This window comes from Sardina pilchardus, chromosome 17 (genome assembly GCF_963854185.1).
Source record: "Sardina pilchardus chromosome 17, fSarPil1.1, whole genome shotgun sequence".
NCBI classification, from domain to species: Eukaryota; Metazoa; Chordata; class Actinopteri; order Clupeiformes; family Clupeidae; genus Sardina; species Sardina pilchardus.
The window spans coordinates 15,047,001-15,066,244 of NC_085010.1; the positions used below are offsets into that span (position 1 = coordinate 15,047,001).

The 19,244-nt window shown below is 49.6% G+C and overlaps 1 protein-coding gene across 1 annotated transcript in view; it reads right to left on the minus strand.

The window, feature by feature from the left end:
* Positions 1-16,066, minus strand: part of sema3c (sema domain, immunoglobulin domain (Ig), short basic domain, secreted, (semaphorin) 3C) — a 48,777-nt gene extending 32,711 nt beyond the window's left edge. The window contains exons 1-2 of the mRNA XM_062517810.1: positions 15,768-16,066; positions 12,289-12,479 (exon numbers count right to left, since the gene is read on the minus strand). Coding sequence (XP_062373794.1) covers positions 12,289-12,439 — 151 coding nt within the window. The 5' untranslated portion in view covers positions 12,440-12,479; positions 15,768-16,066. The remainder of the gene's footprint in view (positions 1-12,288; positions 12,480-15,767) is intronic.
* Positions 16,067-19,244: the final 3,178 nt, after the last annotated feature.

The window sequence follows — 19,244 nt, forward strand, 5'->3', positions numbered from 1 at the left end:
GGAAGGGGAACAGGAAGTCTCAGGGTATTTTCATTATTGATGTGGGCAGGTGGGCTGCGCCTCCGTCCAGCTGGCTCGCTTCGTGTACGCAAGAACCCTGCCTCTGCTTTTGACCGCAGCCACTCGCCCGTGGGGACCCAACAGCCCCCGCCGCGGTCCAGGCTCGCGCCCGGTCATCTGGCGCCGGTCAGCCGTGTGATACGGCGCAGCGGTCCGCCCCTGGCACCGCGGCAGCGGAGCGTGCCGGTAACAGCGCAGGTGACCGGGCAGGCCATAACCGTCCGTTGCCTTTGAAGTGGGTCTCATTTAACGGAAGCCACTCGGGCAAAGGGGGCTGAAAGCAGCGGTCTTTCGTCAAGTCCGGAGACCCCTGGGTCATTCATTATTAAAAGAACAGTGGTGGGTTTGTGGGAGGGTTTCTGCTGGGGGGTCCTTTGGTACGGTCAGGTGCCACAGAAAGGAAGCCTACAGATGTTAACACAGGACTTTAGAGGACGTTGTTGTAACACGCAAGACAGCACTCCTAAGTGAAGCCTTTACTGAGGAGTCCTCTTTGAGCACAAGGTTGAGGGATCGAGGAGAGCGATAATGGATTTAATGACGTGTGTGTGATGAATGGAGGCACTAATGAATGCATGCACGTTCACCTTGACATGCATGTGTGGTATGATAATGCCTCCTCAGGCAGTCCAACACTGCAGGTGACCCTGACATGGATTTTCCCATTGACATCTCAGCACATGCTAATATGGATAACACACTCCTGCCTACAGTATGTTTCCAGAATCTTTCCCAGAAGAAAATGTGTTAGGCAGAAAAGCGGATTTTAGATAAACAAGCTGCCAGCAATATATTGCATCTGTCATTTTGTTGCTCAACACAAGGAATTTTTGCTCTCACAGTGAAGTGAACCTTAAAATCAAATAACTTTGACATACAATAAGCTCTCCCTCAGACGTATGAAGTCAACAACAAAGCCAAGGGCATATGAAGTCTTTGCAGCAGTATGTTTCATAACTGTTTACGACAGCTAGCCTTTCAGCGTGAGACAGGGCGGAGGAGCTTATATAACATGTGGTTTTACCAAGTTATTACACTTTATGTTATTGCACTTTTTCATGCAAGTGTTTCTTCTGTTTTTCAGCACAATGAACGAGCGCGCTATGGCAACGGCAACAGCTCTCTTAGAGACCTTGGGAATCGGGCGTGGAAAACATAAACAAAACAAACAAACAAACAAAATGGGCCTCTGGCTAACGGCCTGGAAATGGGACAAAAAGACAAAGAAAACATCCCATGCCCTGTGTTAGTTTGGCAGTAACTCAATCAAGGGCTGAATTGCAGTGCCGTGGTAATTAAGTTGAGATTGGCATTGCATTGTTGGGGCGTCTGGTATGAAATCAGTACTGGGGAATGCCAATTTTTGAACGTGCCGGTTTTTTTTTTTTCACCGGCTCTCTGCGTCTAAGCCTGACTGACAGCATAACTGTCTATTTGTTTGGTGTAAAAAAGCCGTTGGGCCTTGAGAGAGCAAAGAAAGCACTGTAAAAAAAAAAGCACTGTAGCACTCACTGGCCTGGTCGCAGCCATACAAGGACTGTTGTATCACGTCACAGCTCTGTAATGATGGCTGAAACTGTTACAGCTTTGTTTATGAGACAGATGAGCACAACGCACAAGTGCCTCCAACAGTTTTTTGGTTGGAGAAGTGCAGGGGGTGCAGAGACCTGGCGCCAACCGGCTGAAGTGGATGGCTTCGGTGATGTCACCGGTGCGTGTCTCTTTTCGCGATTCCACCCTAAATCACCGTTGCCCGATCGTGACATCATCAAACCGAGCCAGCCAACGACATATTTCTCTCGCAAAAGGGGGTGAGGAAGACGCCGCTCAGGCCTTTGCGCTCTCCGTGTCAGGGGAAGGAGAGTGCATGCTGGGAGATTAATGGCCCATTAATGCAGGCCTGAGTATCGGCTTACGCATTGGTCAGGCGTGGGCGTAAGAGCGATCACTTCGTATTAGGCACCATGCACCTGCACAGGGATACGGATACTCTCTGGATGGGGGACATATGCTCTCTGGATGGGGGACATATGCTCTCTGGATGGGGGACAGATATCTGGGTGATACCACCTTCCCCTTGTGTTACCAGGGCTGCCATCCAGTCTCCCTCTCTCTCTCTCTCTCTATCCCCCCCCCCTCTCTCTCTCTCTCTCTCTCTCCCTCCCTCTCGCTTTATTGCTCTCCTGCTCTCTCTCTCCCTCCCTCTCCCTCTCTCTCTCCCTCTCTTTCTAGGCATCTATCTCTCCCTCCCTCTCTCCCTCTCCCTCTCCCTCTATCTCTCTCTCTCTTTCTCCCTCTATCTCTCTCTCTTTCTCCCTCTATCTCTCCCTCTCTCTCTCTCTCTCTCTCTCCCTCCCTCTCTCTCTCCCTCTCTCTCTCCCTCCCTCCCTCCCTCTCCCCCTCTCTCTCTCCAGCGTCTGATTAATCGTGCTCCTCTGCGGAGGCCGAGCATGGGTAAAGGCCAGTGGGAGCAAACAGGACCACCAGCTAAATGAAGTGCCTCATCGCTAAGCTGCGTCGCCTTCACGGCACCCCAGCCGGTGCCACCGGTCGCCAGGGGCAGCGAGTGGGCAGGACAGACGGCCCCCTCGAAAAAAAAAACAAAACACGAACGAAAAAATACCTCCCCTGCCTTCCAATTTGTTCAGGCAATAAATATTGGAGCAGGGGGATTTGGAGAACCCCCTTTTATTTGGCGTTCCTTGTGAGAGTCGAGTGGGTCCCTCTGACCGTGCCCGACTTTCAACCCGTGCCAGGCCCCACGCCCCCCTCCGGTGGGGACAAATAGGCACAGAGCCGCATGGCTGCCCTCACGTAATGCGGCGTGTCAGTAGTTTCACACATTGCTGTGCGATTCAGAGCCTTGCTCCAGGCAACCCAGCCGCCCTCTCTCCCTCCGCGCTAGACACACAATGGCCGCTGTAGGTGGACGAGGGTAGAGCCCCCCCCCCCCCTGCCCCCTGCTGTGATGGAGACGTGGGCACTTGCTCGCAGATTGACGGCTGGTATTTTGGGTGGCAGGGTTAATCAGGTGAGTCCGACAGGCCAGATAGGATGACCAGAGCGCTAAGAGGTAAGCGGGGCGGGCGTGTGTCATTGTGCAGCAGACCACCCAGTCCGGCTGGCACGTGGATCCGTGCGGAGAAAGTCGTCAGGAAGTCTGTCCGTCCGACATTCCCCACATTTTCCCAGGGGCGGCCAGAGTGTGGATTTACCCAACTGGCATTTAAACAATTTCCTCTGCGTACACATACGCTCACCGTTCCTTGCGGCCAACCACCGAATTCTGTCATTGTCTCTATCCAAAGACTATCACTTTTGACCCTACAGACTAAACACGATCTGTCATCTTTTATCTATTACTCGGAAAAATAAGTTACCTCACATTCATTCTCCTCTCGTTTGCAAAGACCTTCCATGACCAACTGCCTTCTCCACAGAGCGTCCCCCTTTACTCACAGGCATGAGGCTGTGCAGTGCCAGGAGTCCTCTCTCTCTCTCTCTCTCTCTCTCTCTCTCTCTCTCTGGATGCGCTGAGTTGCTATCTGCGTCAGTGGCGTGTGGATTTCTGTGGCCTGTCACCCTCCCTCCAGGAGCTGAAACAGGAGCCTGCTGACCGGCCTAACGTCGGCCGCGAGCCGCGTGCTTTGGCCCCAATTAGCATCTGCTCTCTTCTTCACCTGTCATACAACTCCCTCGGGTCACTACCCCCCCTTTGTGACCTTTGACCCCCCCGGTCGAACGGCTTCCACTCACCCTCTTGGGTTGTAAAGTACATGCACGTTTTTTTTTTTTTTTTTACTGTCGGAGTCCAAACAACTCCACCGAGACCCAACCGGAACCTAAATAGGTTATGGGGGCTTTTCTGGGTCGAGCGGAAGGTGCAGCAAAGGCCAGTCCGGTTTTCCAAAAGTCACAGCTGCCATTTTTTTTTTACCAAAAAAAAAGAAAAAGGTTGTAGTTACGTTTCATTAAAGCGGCCATACATCCTGTCGGGGGAACCTCTGGGCTCGTAAGGGGGGCTTTGATGTGTCTGAAGACTAAGTGAGACAAATGCGGTTGATACAGTGAGAGGGGACATTAATAGATTCAGCCTGAAGATTCTGACTGAAGGAAACCTCTTTATTGTCGGGCCTTTTGATCCAAAATTGTGGGAGAGGGCAGACATTTTCGTCGGGGTAATAAAATAGTTTGCGAGCGCCAATATGAGATGGGCTTAAGTATTGTTCCATTGCCCCAGTGTTTCCTTCAGTTGTTTCATGACCGTATGGTGAAGCACCCACCCCCCCCCCCCCCCCCCTCTCTTTACAATGGTGGGGGCATGAGCCGTTCAAATGGAAAAGCACTTAAGTCTGAGTCTATCCCTGTCGGGCATCCAATTGCGTTAACCAAATTGATCCTGATGTATTCCTCAGCAAAAACTTTAATGCCGCAACGTGCATGCGTAGTAAAACAGAGACGGAATGACATCAAACATCTGAGAAGACCTTAGAGAGCAGAGCTGTGAATTAATCAAACTTAAATCGATGCCATGCTGACATGCAGGAATCCGCTGCGATCATTACCAGTTTGACCTCCACATGTCAGTAAACAGACCAGGTTGTCAATATTGATTGTAACTGATTAAGGTTGGTCTGGGCCAAAGGAATTGAACAATCTGACATTCAGAGAAGTCCCTGGGGTCATGGAAAACCTGTCAAAATAAGGAGAAAATGAATGAAGAATTGACAGAAAGAGAGAGAGAGAGAGAGAGGAGAGAGAGAGAGAGAGACGGACAGACGAGTTGTCTGAGTACCACGGCCTTAGGCGGGAGTACACTGCCTAACCTTCACTGGAGAATGTCCTAACTCAATCAATTAGCACTGTTAACAAGCAGACACATGCCTGCGGACAGGGACAGAGAGAGAGAGAGAGAGAGAGAGAGAGAGAGAGAGAGAGAGAGAGAGAGAGAGAAGGAGAGAGAGAGAGAGAGAAGGAGAGACGGAGAGAGAAATGAAAGAACAAGACGTCCAAGTTGTTTGCGCCTCTTGCCATGCTACTGATGATGACAGTCCCAACAGGGCCCTGGTTTGTGTGTTGCTGCGGAATTCCCCACATTCTGAGGCGTCACAGTTGTTTTTGATCAAACTTGTTTATGTTTTCTATTTTCTGTGGACGTCACGCCCATTAAAACAGGCCCTACATGGAAGATCAATGCCATACCCCTGGACAGACACTTATCGAATTAGTGTCATTTTTCAGACTTGCTCAGCACCACCATCTTCTAAAAATGCCTCTCCCACCCCTGGGTGACCTTTGACCTTTCAGTGACCTTACAAGGCAACTCCTCGCTGTCCTCTGTTTGCATCTTGTTTAATGCAGCTATTATGCAGCGGGTCAGAGACATAACAACCAGTCAAAAGGGCAAAGCCATCCAAAAAAACACCACCATGAAATGCATTTAAGAGAAATTTTAGAAAGATGCAGGGTCGATTTAAAATCAATTTTTAAAGAGGTGGGGTAAACATTTCCTGAACATTAAGCCATTGTTATAGATGTCAATGCTTGATTTATGCCAGACAGCAGCTCTGGCACAGTACAAGCGTGCCTAATCTAAAACCCTGATCTTGACGTAAAAGAATGTGGAAAATGCGTTACTTCTAGCCACAACTCACACTAGGTCAACTCTAGCCTCGACTTTACCCTGGCATATAAAAAAAACAGGAATTCTACTTCACGATCGCACTCGGAATGCAACTGAACCTGATTGCGGGGGCTCAGACATAATTTCCGACATTCCAACAAACAGTTGAAGCCACATCGTTGTTAAACATGGCATTTTGGGTGACCAAACCACAGGAGGCGTATTTTTACTCGGGTGATTCAGCGGAATTAGAGAGGACTATAAAGGCAGAGGTTAGTGCTTCCAAAGTCTTAGGCAGAACAGGCATCGCACAAAAAAAGCCACGTAAAGACACCCACCAGTCAGCGCTTCCATATGGCCTCCAACCACTGACACCTCCACCTAACACAAACACCTCCAACAGTCTAACCTCTGTTCCCCTGTTTTTCTTTCTCTCTCTCTCTCTCCCTCTCTCTATGCTAGAATATGCTAGAACAATGACAAAGGCTTGAGGAACGTGATGAAAGAGAGGCCCGGGTGAAGGAAACGGCGTGTCCGCTTCCTCTTGGCTAACCACGGCGGCGGCCGCGTGGACGGCTGGTTCTGCTCAGGCAGAGGGCCCGCGGCAGCGGAGGCAGTGGAGGCTGGGGGAGGCAGCGGAGGCTGGGATGACAGAGGCAGAGGCAGAGGGAGAGGCAGAGGGAGCGATCGCTCATCGGAAACAGTCCCCGCTGCGAGCCGTCTTGTGTGTGTGTGTGTGTGTGTCTCTGTTAGTCTGTGTGTGTCTGTCTGTGTCTGTGTGTCTTCGTCTGTGCGTAAGTGTGAGAGAATGAGAACGAGAACGAGCCAGAGAGGGAGAGAGAGAGAATGTGAGGGAGCGAGAGAGACCTGCTCCAACTGCTTAAGTGCAAAATGCCAAACAGTGGAGGCAGGGGAGGCTGGGCAGGAGATGACGAGGCTGAGGCCGAAGCAGAGGCAGAGGCAGAGGGAGCGATCGCTCATCGGAAACAGTCCCCGCTCTGAGCCGTCTCCGACACGAGCCCGAAGGGAAGTTCCACTCCTGAGCGCTCGGCTCAGAGACGGATGAGGTGGATTAAAATAGACTCAGGGGTTTCCATAAACGCCAACGCAAACACACACACACACACACACACAAGTTCAAACACAGATATTTGCACACACACACATACACAGACATACACAAACACACATCCCACATGCACAGAGAAACATTGAACAACACAAAAGAAACATCAATCTGAAGATGAATGAGGAGGATTAGAAGTGACACATGCTGGGACAAACACTAAGACGAGCACACACACACACACACACACACACACACTCTCTCTCTCTCTCTCTCTCTCTCCCCCAGACACACACAGGCATGTATGCACACACAAAACAGTCACCTACTAAATCCCATTCACTTTCTTACCACCGTGACTGGTTTGTATTAAGAGAACAATGATTAACTTCACGCCGCTTTTGACCGAGCCTTTAAAAAAAAAGATACCACCCGGGACATGTCACACACAGACCGTCCTGCTCCCCGCTCAACAATGGCCGTGACACTCAACACCCCGACGTGTTAGTCTTTTGACACGCAGTCATCGCAACACAAAGAGCCAGAGACAAAACAACGACCTGCAGCGGCCCGCGCGCAAAGAGTCGTAGGTGCCACACGGTCCGTCGGTTTATGAAAGAGCCTCCGTGATGCGTGTCTGTCCATGCAAACAGCATTGGAGGCGAGGACTGGACAAACACCTTCTCAGGATCGTTAAAAACGTTTTAGAACACACACACACACACACACACACACACACACACACACACACACACACAGACACACACACACACACACACACACACACAAAGCAGAAGCTGGTTGGGTGGCCTGGGATGAAGTAACGCAGTCGTTCAACTCCACGCATATTTTTTTCCTGAAGGTTTAATGAAGTGGGTCGAGTCAGATTCCCGACGTGTTCCACATTCTCTCAGAGTCACAAAGGAAACAGCCAAACAAACTCAACTTAAATATTTCCAGCATGCGTAATGAATTGGTCTCTGTGCACCCATGGAATCCCAGCTCGGATTCTACCTGACCCTTGTTTCCCACTCTCACCACAGGTTCAAATAGAACTTTCTGGAGCTCTTGGGTTTCTCTTGATAAGCACACAAGTGTATCGGCCTACATCTCTGAGGTCTGGCCAAGGCCTAACACAGCTATATTTGTTATTGTGCCTTACAGCATGATTCGAAGTAGTTAGCGTGATCACAGCAATATTACAAAGTCGGAGAAAACATTGGCATCATCTCCCTCCTGGTACCGCCAAAGCACACATGAATCTTAGAGCTCATTACATGATCACAAGACACTTCAGGAAAATACTTCAGTGACATACAGTCCAGTATGTGTAACCAATCGAAGGCTAGACTAAATATTGGAAGTCAAAACATCAAACAAATGTATAAAAACACACGGTATAAATGTGTAACTCTTGTGTAAATTTGGTACGGGTTTAATACAATAGACATGCACTTGTATGGCACAACGTGCTCGTCTCAACACAAACGGAGTTCGTCATGTTTATTATCATTCTCATTTTTAGCGCCGTGGCTGCGATCGATTGTGTTTATTATGGTGCTATGCCGGTTGGCCCACTGCACTGGCTTCAAGGAGGCAGCGAGGAGAGATTGAATGTCAGAAGCAGCAACCTCTCTCCAAGACAAGACGCAATCGCTCCTGTTCGGGCCCGGTGAACCCGGGTCACCCCTGGGGTTGAGTTTCAGGGGCCCCCAGGGGTAGGGGAGGAGGTGGGTGGGTAGGTGGGTGTTGGGGGATGAGAACCAGGGAAGAGGCCAGGAGGACCTCCACCGACGCTGGCCTCTGCATGAGCTGACCCCAGCCTCTACCTGCTTTCCTCTAAATCCTCTCCTTCAGGGGATTGTTTTCCTACCAAGTTGAAGTTTGGTTAGATCAGGGTCAGAATAATAAAGAAACCTCCCCCACTTCCCCCGCAAACCTCTTTCCCGCCCCTTCCCCGTCGTGGAGCCACCAAAGTGGGCCGACTGTGAGGAGCGTGTTCCACTAACGCAGGTGCTGACCCACCTGCTGCCTCCATCCCTCCAGACCGGTAGCTCGTCATCCTCCTGAGGGACCCCTTAGACTCTTAACGGCCCTGGAGAGTAACTTCCACACTGAGGCATTCCAGCCTTGCATAAGGGAGGAGGTGGAGAGAGAGAGAGATGGGAAAGAGAGAGAGAGAGAGAGAGAGAGAGAGAAAGAGATAGAGAGAGAGAGACTGAGAATGAGAGAGAGAGAGAGATGTGAGAGAGAATGAGAGAGACAGCAAGAGAGAGAGAGCGAGATGAGGGGGCCTTCGCACTTGAGCATCAGCTCCCCTACTGCTTGTGAACATCTGGCGATATCTGACTAGGCTCCAACTCCTGCCTCGGGAGAACTCCACTCCCATCCCTCCTTCGCACCGTCGTGATTTACGGCGCGCAGAGCGAGATCAATTCAACCTCGTCCAGCCGCGCCTCACGTAGTACAGTATGGCGTGATGGACTTAAATCATGGAAACAAACACACAGACCTGAGTTATGCTCCCACACCGAGACCTGGGGGCCTCTCTCTCACTCTCCCCTGTCTACCTTTCCGACGTCCACCAACAACCCGACCGCTCAAGCCGACAACCAAAATTTGCCTCATGAGAGGGAGACGATGCAGCCTTCCACATACATCACGCTCCGCAATCTCGAGCACACCTGCACTGCCCCCCCCCCCCCCCCCCCCTTGGCGGTTCTCCTCCCCCCATCCCATCCCCCGACTCCGACCAAATTCTCATCATCAAATAGCAAACCGCAGTAAACAGTAAAGTCGGCAGCAGAGTTTTTTCGCGACTCCTTGTTTCGCGACTCCAAACTGGGTGTGAGTGCTTCTCCATGTCGCCGTGGCGCATTACGCTGCGCTACGCTATACGCTGACGACTTCAGCAGAGCACGTCTAATCCCGAGCAGAGAGCGGGGGGGGACCAATCAAATCCACACCTGGGCTCCCGTTGCTGGGGCGGAGGCCAGACTTCTTTTCAGCATGGTGACCCTTTGACCGCTGGGGTCAGCCATTTTCATGGGTCTGCAGCGCGTAGCAGAAGTCACAGAGGTCTCTTTTTTCTTCTTTCTGGTGGTCCCCCGGTCCACTTCCCCCTCAGGCTGTTTTTTTGGCTTTTTTCACCCCCGTTTTTTGGCGGCCACTGTTCTCAGGTCAGCACTGTGCACCCAGTGAGCCGTGAGCTGTTGAGTCAGTCGGTGAGCTGTAAGTCAGACTCTGCAGTGGAAAAGACGTCTGGATTAAACCATCTCACAGCTGTTCAGCACACACACACACACACACACACACACACACAGAGGAATGATCGGACAGATGAGGGTGACAGGAAAGAGAGACAGAATGAAAGTCAGAGAGAGAGAGAGAGAGTGAGTGAGAGAGGGATAGAGAAAGAATGAAAGAAAATGAGAGAAAGGAAGAAAGGAAGAATGAAAGAGAAAATGAGAGAAAGAAAGAAAGAGAGAAAGAAAAGAAAGAAAGAAAAGAAAGAAAAGAAACTGACACGCTGAGCATGATAATCAGCAAAACACAATTGCAGGGTTGAAAAGTCGAAACTGTGATCTGTAATGAATTAAATCTTACTTAAGCATCCAGAAAGGATCCAAAAGAGTGGGAAAGTAAGAAAGCATATGCTGACAGGCACATAAAGAGCGTGAAATAAGGTAAGCGAGCCTGAGAAGATACAGCCAGTCCCTTTTTACATCAGACAAGCCCAGCCCATCCAACACAAAGCCCACCATTCTCCCCAAGCACAGAGCCACTGGCAACCTGCCGCACGGCCATCCCACCGGTCAGCTAGCGCTGTAACTCACCCGCCACTGTACTCTCATCCTGTGTGTGTGTGTGTGTGTGTGTGTCTGTCAGTCTGTGTGTGTGTGCGTGTGTGGGTCTGTGTCTGTGTCTGCCAGTCTGTGTGTGTGTGTCTTTGTGTCTGTGTGTGTCTGTCGGTCTGTGTGTGTGTGTGTGTGTGTCTGTCTTTCTGTCTGTCTGTCTGCCTGTGTGTCTTTGTCTGTGTGTGAGTGTGAGAGAACGAAAATGAGAGCGAGACAGAGAGAGATAGATAGAGAGAGAGAGAGAGAGAGAGAGAGCCATCCAGTTGAGGCCTAGAGAGAAAGATACACAGAGAGAGAATGTGAGGGAGAGAGAGAGACCTGCTCCAACTGCTTAGCCTAAGTGCAAAATGCCAAACAGCCAAGGCCACATTAAGGGCCTGACATTCTTGTCACCACAGAGACAGACACAGAACAGACGCCGTACCAGATCTCCCTTTCCTCCACCCCCCATCCACCACCCAACCTCTCCCCACACACCCCCCCACACACCCACAGACACACACAGACACACACACACACACACACTCCTCTCCCCCAGTCTCTGCTCCTCCAGCGGTGCTAGTTAAGGGCAATCAACCATCTCCTGTCGAAAGCACCTGTATAGCATCACCCCTCTCCCCCTACCGCAAGCATGGAAGTCTGGAGCCTCTGAGACTCGGAGAAAACAGGCCTCCCCCTCCACCTCTACCTCCACCCCCCCCACCCCATCCCTGCACTCTCAAGCCCATTAATAATTCAGCCAATGATCCATGTCTGCGTAATTAAATATGAAATAGAAATAAGAACAAACTGGATGGAATAATGAGGAACAGGACCTTCGCCGCTCTCCCCGTCAATTAAAGTTTAACCGCGCAGGAGACATCGGAGGCCAATTCACCACAGACGCACACGGGTCGGGCATGTGTTGATTCAGAATTGATTCACCGCGTCAGCTGATTCATGCATGATTCATTGTTTCATTAGACCCCGGGTATCGATTTTCCTCAAAAGATGAGTTGAGCTGAGTCACATACAGTATTGTGGCTCCACAGCACGTCTCCACACAGGTGAAATTATTCCAACAGCCTCCTCGCCGGTCACTCTTTTGTGATTCACGAGGCAACTCGACTCTCGACTCCACTGATTCATGGCACAATTAAAGTTTGTCCAAGTCTGATAACCGAGCGCACTTGCTCTAACAGAGCCATAAATCAGAATCCTTGTAAAAAAGCCACATCCACTACACTGTAGAGTCTACAGTAATATGGACATGACAGGTAGACGGAGGAAGCGCATAGTTCCAAAGGGAGGTAACAGGGTCCTCTTTAATAGCGCCTAAACCAGGTCAGTATAACGTCAGCCTGCTGTGCAAATCTGACTCACCTTAAACGGGACGTGTGCTGTGTGCACTGATAAGGACAAAGTTTTCCACTCAACAAACATTTATTAAATAGTATCTCCTGCCAGTGACTCGAAACGAAACCTGGATCGAAACCAGGTCAAATTCCATAAATAATGTTCACATCACCAGAGCAAAACACACACACAGACATTTTGGAAGTGAGTTCAGCAGAATAAGGCCTCATCTTAAACCTTCTCCAGGGTAGAAGACAGACAGATACATGAAGATCCTCCACACATTATCCTCAAACAGCATTCTCACGGACAGTCACAAAGACAGTAGATGCCAATTCACTCCTTACCTGTGAAAGTGAGGAAGACTCTGGGTTGTGGGGTAGAGAAGGACGATACGGCGGTGAGGAAGACGAGTAAAAGAGGCAGTGTTGTCGTGGCCGTCACCTTGCCTGATGATGACCCCATGGGCCGGGCCACATGACCCTGTGGCCACCCCATGATGTCTGGCAGGAGAAAAAAACACCCAGACCAAAAAAACCTGTGAGGGGAAGAGAGAGAGAGAGAGAGAGAGAGAGAGAGAGAGAGAGAGAGAGAGAGAGAGAAAGAAAGACAGAAAGAAAGAGAGAAAGAAAGGAAGGAAGGAAGAAAGAAAGAACAAAGCACATTGTGATTAATCAAAATGTCCATGTCCCACACACACACACCACATGTCTTTGGTAAGACGTTCTGTATGCGTGGATCAGGGGTCTCCCGCGAGAAATGGGAAATGCACTATTGCCTTTCAAAAGACTGGTTCAAAATGCATGAGTTAACTCTTTATAAAAAAAACACTTGAGGGCCTTTTCTCTGTTTTTTCCCTTCTCCGAGACAATAAGTGATCAATAATGAATAAGGACAAGCTGAACACATCCTGTTTAGGGACTCTTTCATCGCTGCAGGAGAGCTCAAAGACATCGCCGGACAGAGTCGGGAACTACACAGAAACATCACGCCAATCCGCTGCGCACAAATATATATTTATATTTGCGTTGGGGAAATAAAAGACGGTCTCCGCGCTCATGGCTTATACATGAGCGTTCGTGAAAGATTGATGGCGGGCCGTGAGGAGGAAAGCAGGCGCGCAGGATATCTACGAAAGTTTCAATTTGCAATGCGGTCGCAGGTAATGGTTGGGTGGCAGAGGTCAGCCCGCCCTTTTCGCAGAGGGCTGCTGGTCGCAGCTGCGCTAAAAAAGCTATGCAAGGACTCCCCTACACATGTTTATGTTGGTATGTGTGTGAAAGTGCATGTGTGTGTGTGTGTGTGTGTGTGTGTGTGTGTGTGTGTGTGTGTGTGTGTGTGTGTGTGTGTGTGTGTGTGTGTGTAATTAGGCTAATCGGCTAGCATATGGAAAACAGGGTAAGGTGGAGATTGCTTTGGCAGTGCGTCCAGGATTATAGCAGAGAAATGGAAGTTGCAGGGTGGAGAGGAGCAACCATGCAAAGCAACTCTCTCTCTCTCTCTCTCTCTCTCTCTCTCTCTCTCTCTCTCTATACGATGTCAGCCACACAGCTGCTAAAGTCATCACTGGGGAACCCAGCAGGCTGCCACTGGACGTCATAAACCATTACTCCGAGATAAGACACCATGCGGCCCCGCCACCTTACGCATAGTCGCATACTCATACACTCACACTGTACCCGTACATGCTGCCAAAAGCACGCGCTCACACACACACACACACACACACACACACACACACACACACACACACACACACACACACACACACACACACACACACACACACACACACACACACACACGCCCTCTCTTTGTCTATGTAACTGCATAGCGCACACTAATAAATACACAACACAGTCCACACACTCTCACCCTTTTTTACAACTCTTTGTGCAGCATCCCCGAGACTTGAGTTCTGGTGCGCATTAACAGACAGCAAAGGAATTCATTAAAAAGCACCTGAGCGCTGGCCCTGAAATGCCTGACTGCTTCTCTCTCGCTCTCTTTCCCTATTTAATCACCCAGCCGTGCCTCACAATAGACCTATAACGAGGATTGCCCCACTTCATAACTAAACTCAGGCCCGCCAAAGCACTTGCATCGTTTATAGTCTGGGACTTTTGAACACAGTCCAGGGATACTGTCAAAAACGTCTGGCCAGGAATGTTTAGAAATGAACGTTTAAATGCGCTTGGTTCAAAGCCAGTTTTAAACAAACAGAGAAATAGGCTATATTTGAATAGCGTGACGATAATCGGCTTCATTGTTTCTGTATATACTGGCCTAATGAATTTTCCATTTTGCCCTTACAGAAACCTCCCTTTTAAAAAACAAAACGATGCACACAAAACATTAAACGGGTGATTTACAAAATCAACGTTTGTTTATTTTAGATGCTTAACAACGTCCTTGAAAGGGAGGCTCATTTTTATGTCATCTCATGAACGCTAAGTCATTACGCATCTGTCGTCTGTGATGTGTAATGCATATGCACACAATTTGGTTTGTTTAAACTGTAGTAATTGACTGAAATGCACTTGCAGCTGGACGAGAGATTGTTTTGAACAGTCTGTCTGTGCTCTTCCTTGTTAAATATAAACAGATATTGGTTACAGACAGAGATCGCCACGTTGTAATTGAATCAGATGCATTTAAGGCAGGAAATCGGATTAGTCCGTTGGAGTCAGTGGAGGTAAAGAGCATCGTATGGTGCGAAAGAGCAGTGGCGAGGCACACGCCGAGGGCAGCCTTCTGTCCATGCGGGAATAAGCGCACAGCGGTGACCACTGCTACCCGTTACCGCCTTTCCCCGTTACATATCTGCCGACAACTCGCTTCCATGACGCGGTGCCAAACGCACGCCTGACCAGTTGTCAGAGAAAAGAAGAAAGAACGACACTTATACCTTAGTCTGAATAAAAACAAAAACTACAACTACAAGAAAAGGAATCAGAAGTGCGTCGTGGCGGTTATGAAATAGGTTTAAGACTCGTTGGACATATGAATAGACTTTCCGCTTGCTATTTGATTTGTTTGTTTTTCATCCGCATAAAAAATAAACTATGTATGTTTGAAATAAACTACTAGCATTATGTCTTATATTTCATATTGAACGCTTTGTTGAGTTGACGAGTTGTATGGCGGTAGTGTTTAAAGGTGTAGGGTACCCGAAATATGAGCACGAAGATGTAATAGTAATAGGACCGCATGTTTTAGATCATAAAAATAAAACTGAAATGTAGTAGCCTATATGTAAGTGCAAATAATATGTTACACGCCAAACCCACGACATGCAATAACCTAATATTCTAATAAATGTTATTCAGTGTTATCACATCTGAGACCTCTTTCAGAATTTCCACAGAAATCAACTGGCCCTTCTTCACAAGACAATGAAGTCAGCAGATAAACTAGGAACAACATAAAAAGACACCCACAAGCAATACAAACATCATCTCCAGCCGCACAATTAATTCAACCGACTTGGCCCGACTTTCACAAGGTGGCTGGGTGGGCACATTGTTTTAAGATGAATCCTGCATGAGAACTTTTTCAGCATTGTCATTTCCCCTGGTCTCACCAGTGGGACCCTCGCACCTGTTAGCCGGAGCCCTCTGATCCAAACCCCCCCTCCCGATACACACACACACACACACACACACACACACACACACACACACAACACCTCCTACTGCCTCTGCTCCATCTGGACCCCAGGCTGGAGACGGAAACCCACACACACACACTCCCAGCAGGGCTCAGCTCGCCAGCTGGACCCAGATCCAGACCTGGACACCAGTCCAGTCGGGGGGTTCGGACTTACCCTCTCAGTCCGTCCAGACGCTGCTGGTGCCAGGTGCCAGTAGGTCCAAAGGTTATCCTGGTCCCACCGAAGACAGCTCCAACCTCCCTCTCTCTCCCTCTCTCTCTCTCTCTCTCTCTCTATCACACACACAGTCACACTCTCACTCAGTCTGTCCGTAGGTGTGTGTGTGGGTCCTGTGAGTAGGTTCACTGGTGCTCCGCGTCTGCCTCCTTGAAGTGACTTCCCAGAAGAGAGGGGCAGAACAGGGGAAGAGGGAAGAGAGGAGAGGGCTGCTATTCCATCCAGTTGCCTGTAGGACAAACCAATCTGAATGAGCAAGAGAGTCAGAGAGAGGGAGAAGAGGGAGGAGAGGAGAGAGAGGGAGAGAGAGAGAGGAAGAGGGACGGAGGGGGCAGAGAGAGAGAGGAGGGAGACAGAAGGAGGACGGGTTTCCTATTACACACGTCTCTACTCACACACACACACACACACATACACTCATACCCCTCCTCACCCTCTTTCTCATCTCTTTATGCCCACCTTCTTTCTCTCCCCCTCTCTCTCTTTAACGAGGCAACAGACTGATCACAGGGACGTCCCTGAGCAAACATTGGTTCTGCTGTGAATCCTTGCCACACACAAAGGGAAAAATGGAAACACCATTCCTAACAGTGCTCATAGACAAAGAATGAGAGAGAGGCAGAATGAGAGAAAGAGAGAGAGAGAGAGAATGAGAGAGAAAGGCAAAGTGAAGAGGAGGGATTCAGTACCAATCAGCCCACATTGTTTAGTTACTAACACACTATTTCCCACTCCAAACAGATTAAATCACAAGCCTTTCAAGCTTAACACACACTTAAACAAATATGGAATTTCTCTTCAAAAGTTAAATATTTTTACAGCTCATAATAACTCCAAGATAAATCTATTCGTGAACTTGCTCCTGAGCCAGAAAAATTCAACAGCAGACTCCATTTCTCACTCTTGACAAAAGGGAGTTGACTAATACCGTGGGGCAATTTTTTGTTTTGAAAAATAATTCATTATGAATAGATTGTAGTTCCCATGAGTGCTCAAGATAAACATTCCTCTGCGCTGAGGGCAAACCCTTTTGTTTAGTTATGCGTTCAATTTGACATTCATTCTTTCATTCAGACCATTCATGACTGCCCATCCATCAAGCGCCCATGTCCTGGAGTGGAGAGGGGTTGGATTCTGCTCAGTAATTGGTCCCAATCAGGCCCCAGGACTGACCGTTATTGTGGCGGTGGGTGGACGGTGGTTGATTTTAGCGGTTGGAAAGTGGCATTAAAGGATTAGCTGGTGCTTAACAACGGGAGAGTTTTCAAGGGATGGTTGGGAGATGCCGTGCGATAAATGCTAGCCGTCGTCATGGCGACTTTACACAGCTTCATCCGTTTAACACGCAGGTGACACAGGGGTCTAACACAGAGAGGGATGAATCCCACTGGAGCATGACGACATGGTGTGTGTGTCTTTCTGTCTGTGCGTGTCTGTGAGTGTGCGTGTGTGTGTCTTTCAACCTGTGTGTGTGTGTGTGTGAGTGCACATTTATGAGCATGTGTACATGTGGTTATATGCCCGAAGTGTGTGTGTGTGTGTGCGTGCGTGCGTGCATGTAACGTTGGGTAGCAAAGTATCACTTTCAGCCCTTCATCCAAGCCGAACCACAGCTCTCTCTCTCACGCACACATACACGTACACACACACACACACACACACACACCCCAACCCCCCGGCCCCCTCTCCACCTCACAGTGCTGACTCGTCATGTGGCTGGGTTAAAAATAAACACCTGCGCGAGGTGAGCACTGAGCTCTGCTCACCAGGAGGAGGATGTACCCAGCCTGACCCAACCCCCCAGTCCCCTCCCTACCCCACCCTTCACTAACCCAACCCCCCACTGTCCCCTCCCTACCCCACCTTCCACTGACCCAACCCTCCACTGTCCCCTCCCCACCCCACCCTCCACTCCTCAAACACCAGTGACCGAGCGGAAGCCCCCCCCCATCACCCAAATAAACCTGCTTCCTCACCCCACCCCATTCACCCTACAACCCACCCCCCACCCTCCACAGACCCTGAAGGCTCCCAAAAAAGTGCAGCAGTGATCGGGGGGGGGGGGGGGGGGGAGCTTGATAAATAGGTGGCGTGGAAAGCGTGGGCGAGAGAGAGGGAGAGCGGATGAGGTATGTGTTATGACCGACACCGGGCCCGCGTGCCATGCTGAGAGGGCCCTGCAGTGGAGGGGTAATTACGGGCCAGTTTACGCTTCCCCGACTGGGCCAAGGGGACGGCTGCTGCTGCCCGGGGCCCGTGGTGGTGGCGGCGGCGGTTTGTGTTGCTCTTGGAATGCGGTCCTTCATTTTTAAAATTTTTTTTTTTATTCCTGTCACTTTATGGGCAGTGTTTAAGCGTGCGGCGATTCGCACTTGAGCGGCAAAGTGGTTTGCTGGGAAACGGGTGGAGACAAGGTGTGTGCGTGTATGTGTGTATTACTGTGTGTGTGTGTGAGACTGTGTGTGTGAGCACTCATACATGCTTGCCTAAGCACAGAGTTTGACTGTGTATGTGTGTGTGTGTGTGTGTGCATGATAACCTGAATTGTGCGCAGATAAATACAATGCATGTCATTTGGGAGCAGTGTCTCCGTAAACTGTAAACAGTAGATTTCTCATAGTAAATGCATCTGACTATAATATATTATACTCCCATTTTTTATATTGCCTTGGGTGAAAACTATGAGTGTGTGTGTGTGTGTGTCTCGTGCTTCTGAGTGTGCCAGTGGAGACAGGGGGAAATAATTACCTCCTCTGTGACACGTTGAGTGATTTACGCCTCCCCAATTAAAGTGTCAGGAGCGGGCGCTCGCGCGGGAGCGGCGTTTCATTGGGCCGTAAAGCCACCCGAGCGCTCTTCGTCACGGCGACGCTAGCGAGAAAAGGAGGAGGACACACTCTCTCTCTCTCTCTCTCCCTCACACTCCTTCCCCTCTCTCTCTCTCTCTTTCTTTCTGTAGTAAGCAGATTAGCAGTAGTAAATCCCCCCCCCCTCATCTCTCTGATGGAGTGAAGAGCACATGAGAGAGTAAAGCACAGGGGTGACATGATGGGGCCATTTCTGCAAGGACAGGGCAGAAACAAGGGAAGTGGGGGAATGAGTGAGTGATAGAAAGAGTCAGGAGAAAGAGGATGTAAGAGAGAGAGGGAGGGAGAGAGAGAGGGATAGTGCTTGAGTGAGAGAAAGAGTGAGGAGAAAGAATATGTAAGAGACAGAGAGAGGGGTAGGGAGGGAGAGAGAGGGATAATGAGTGAGTGAGAGAAAGAGTGAGAGAAAGAATATGTAAGAGACAGAGAGAGAGGTAGGGAGAGAGAAAGGGAGAATGAGTGAGTGATAGAAAGACTGAGAAAGACTATGTAAGAGACAGAGAGATGGGTAGAGAGAGAGAGAGAGAGAAAGGGAGAATGAGTGAGT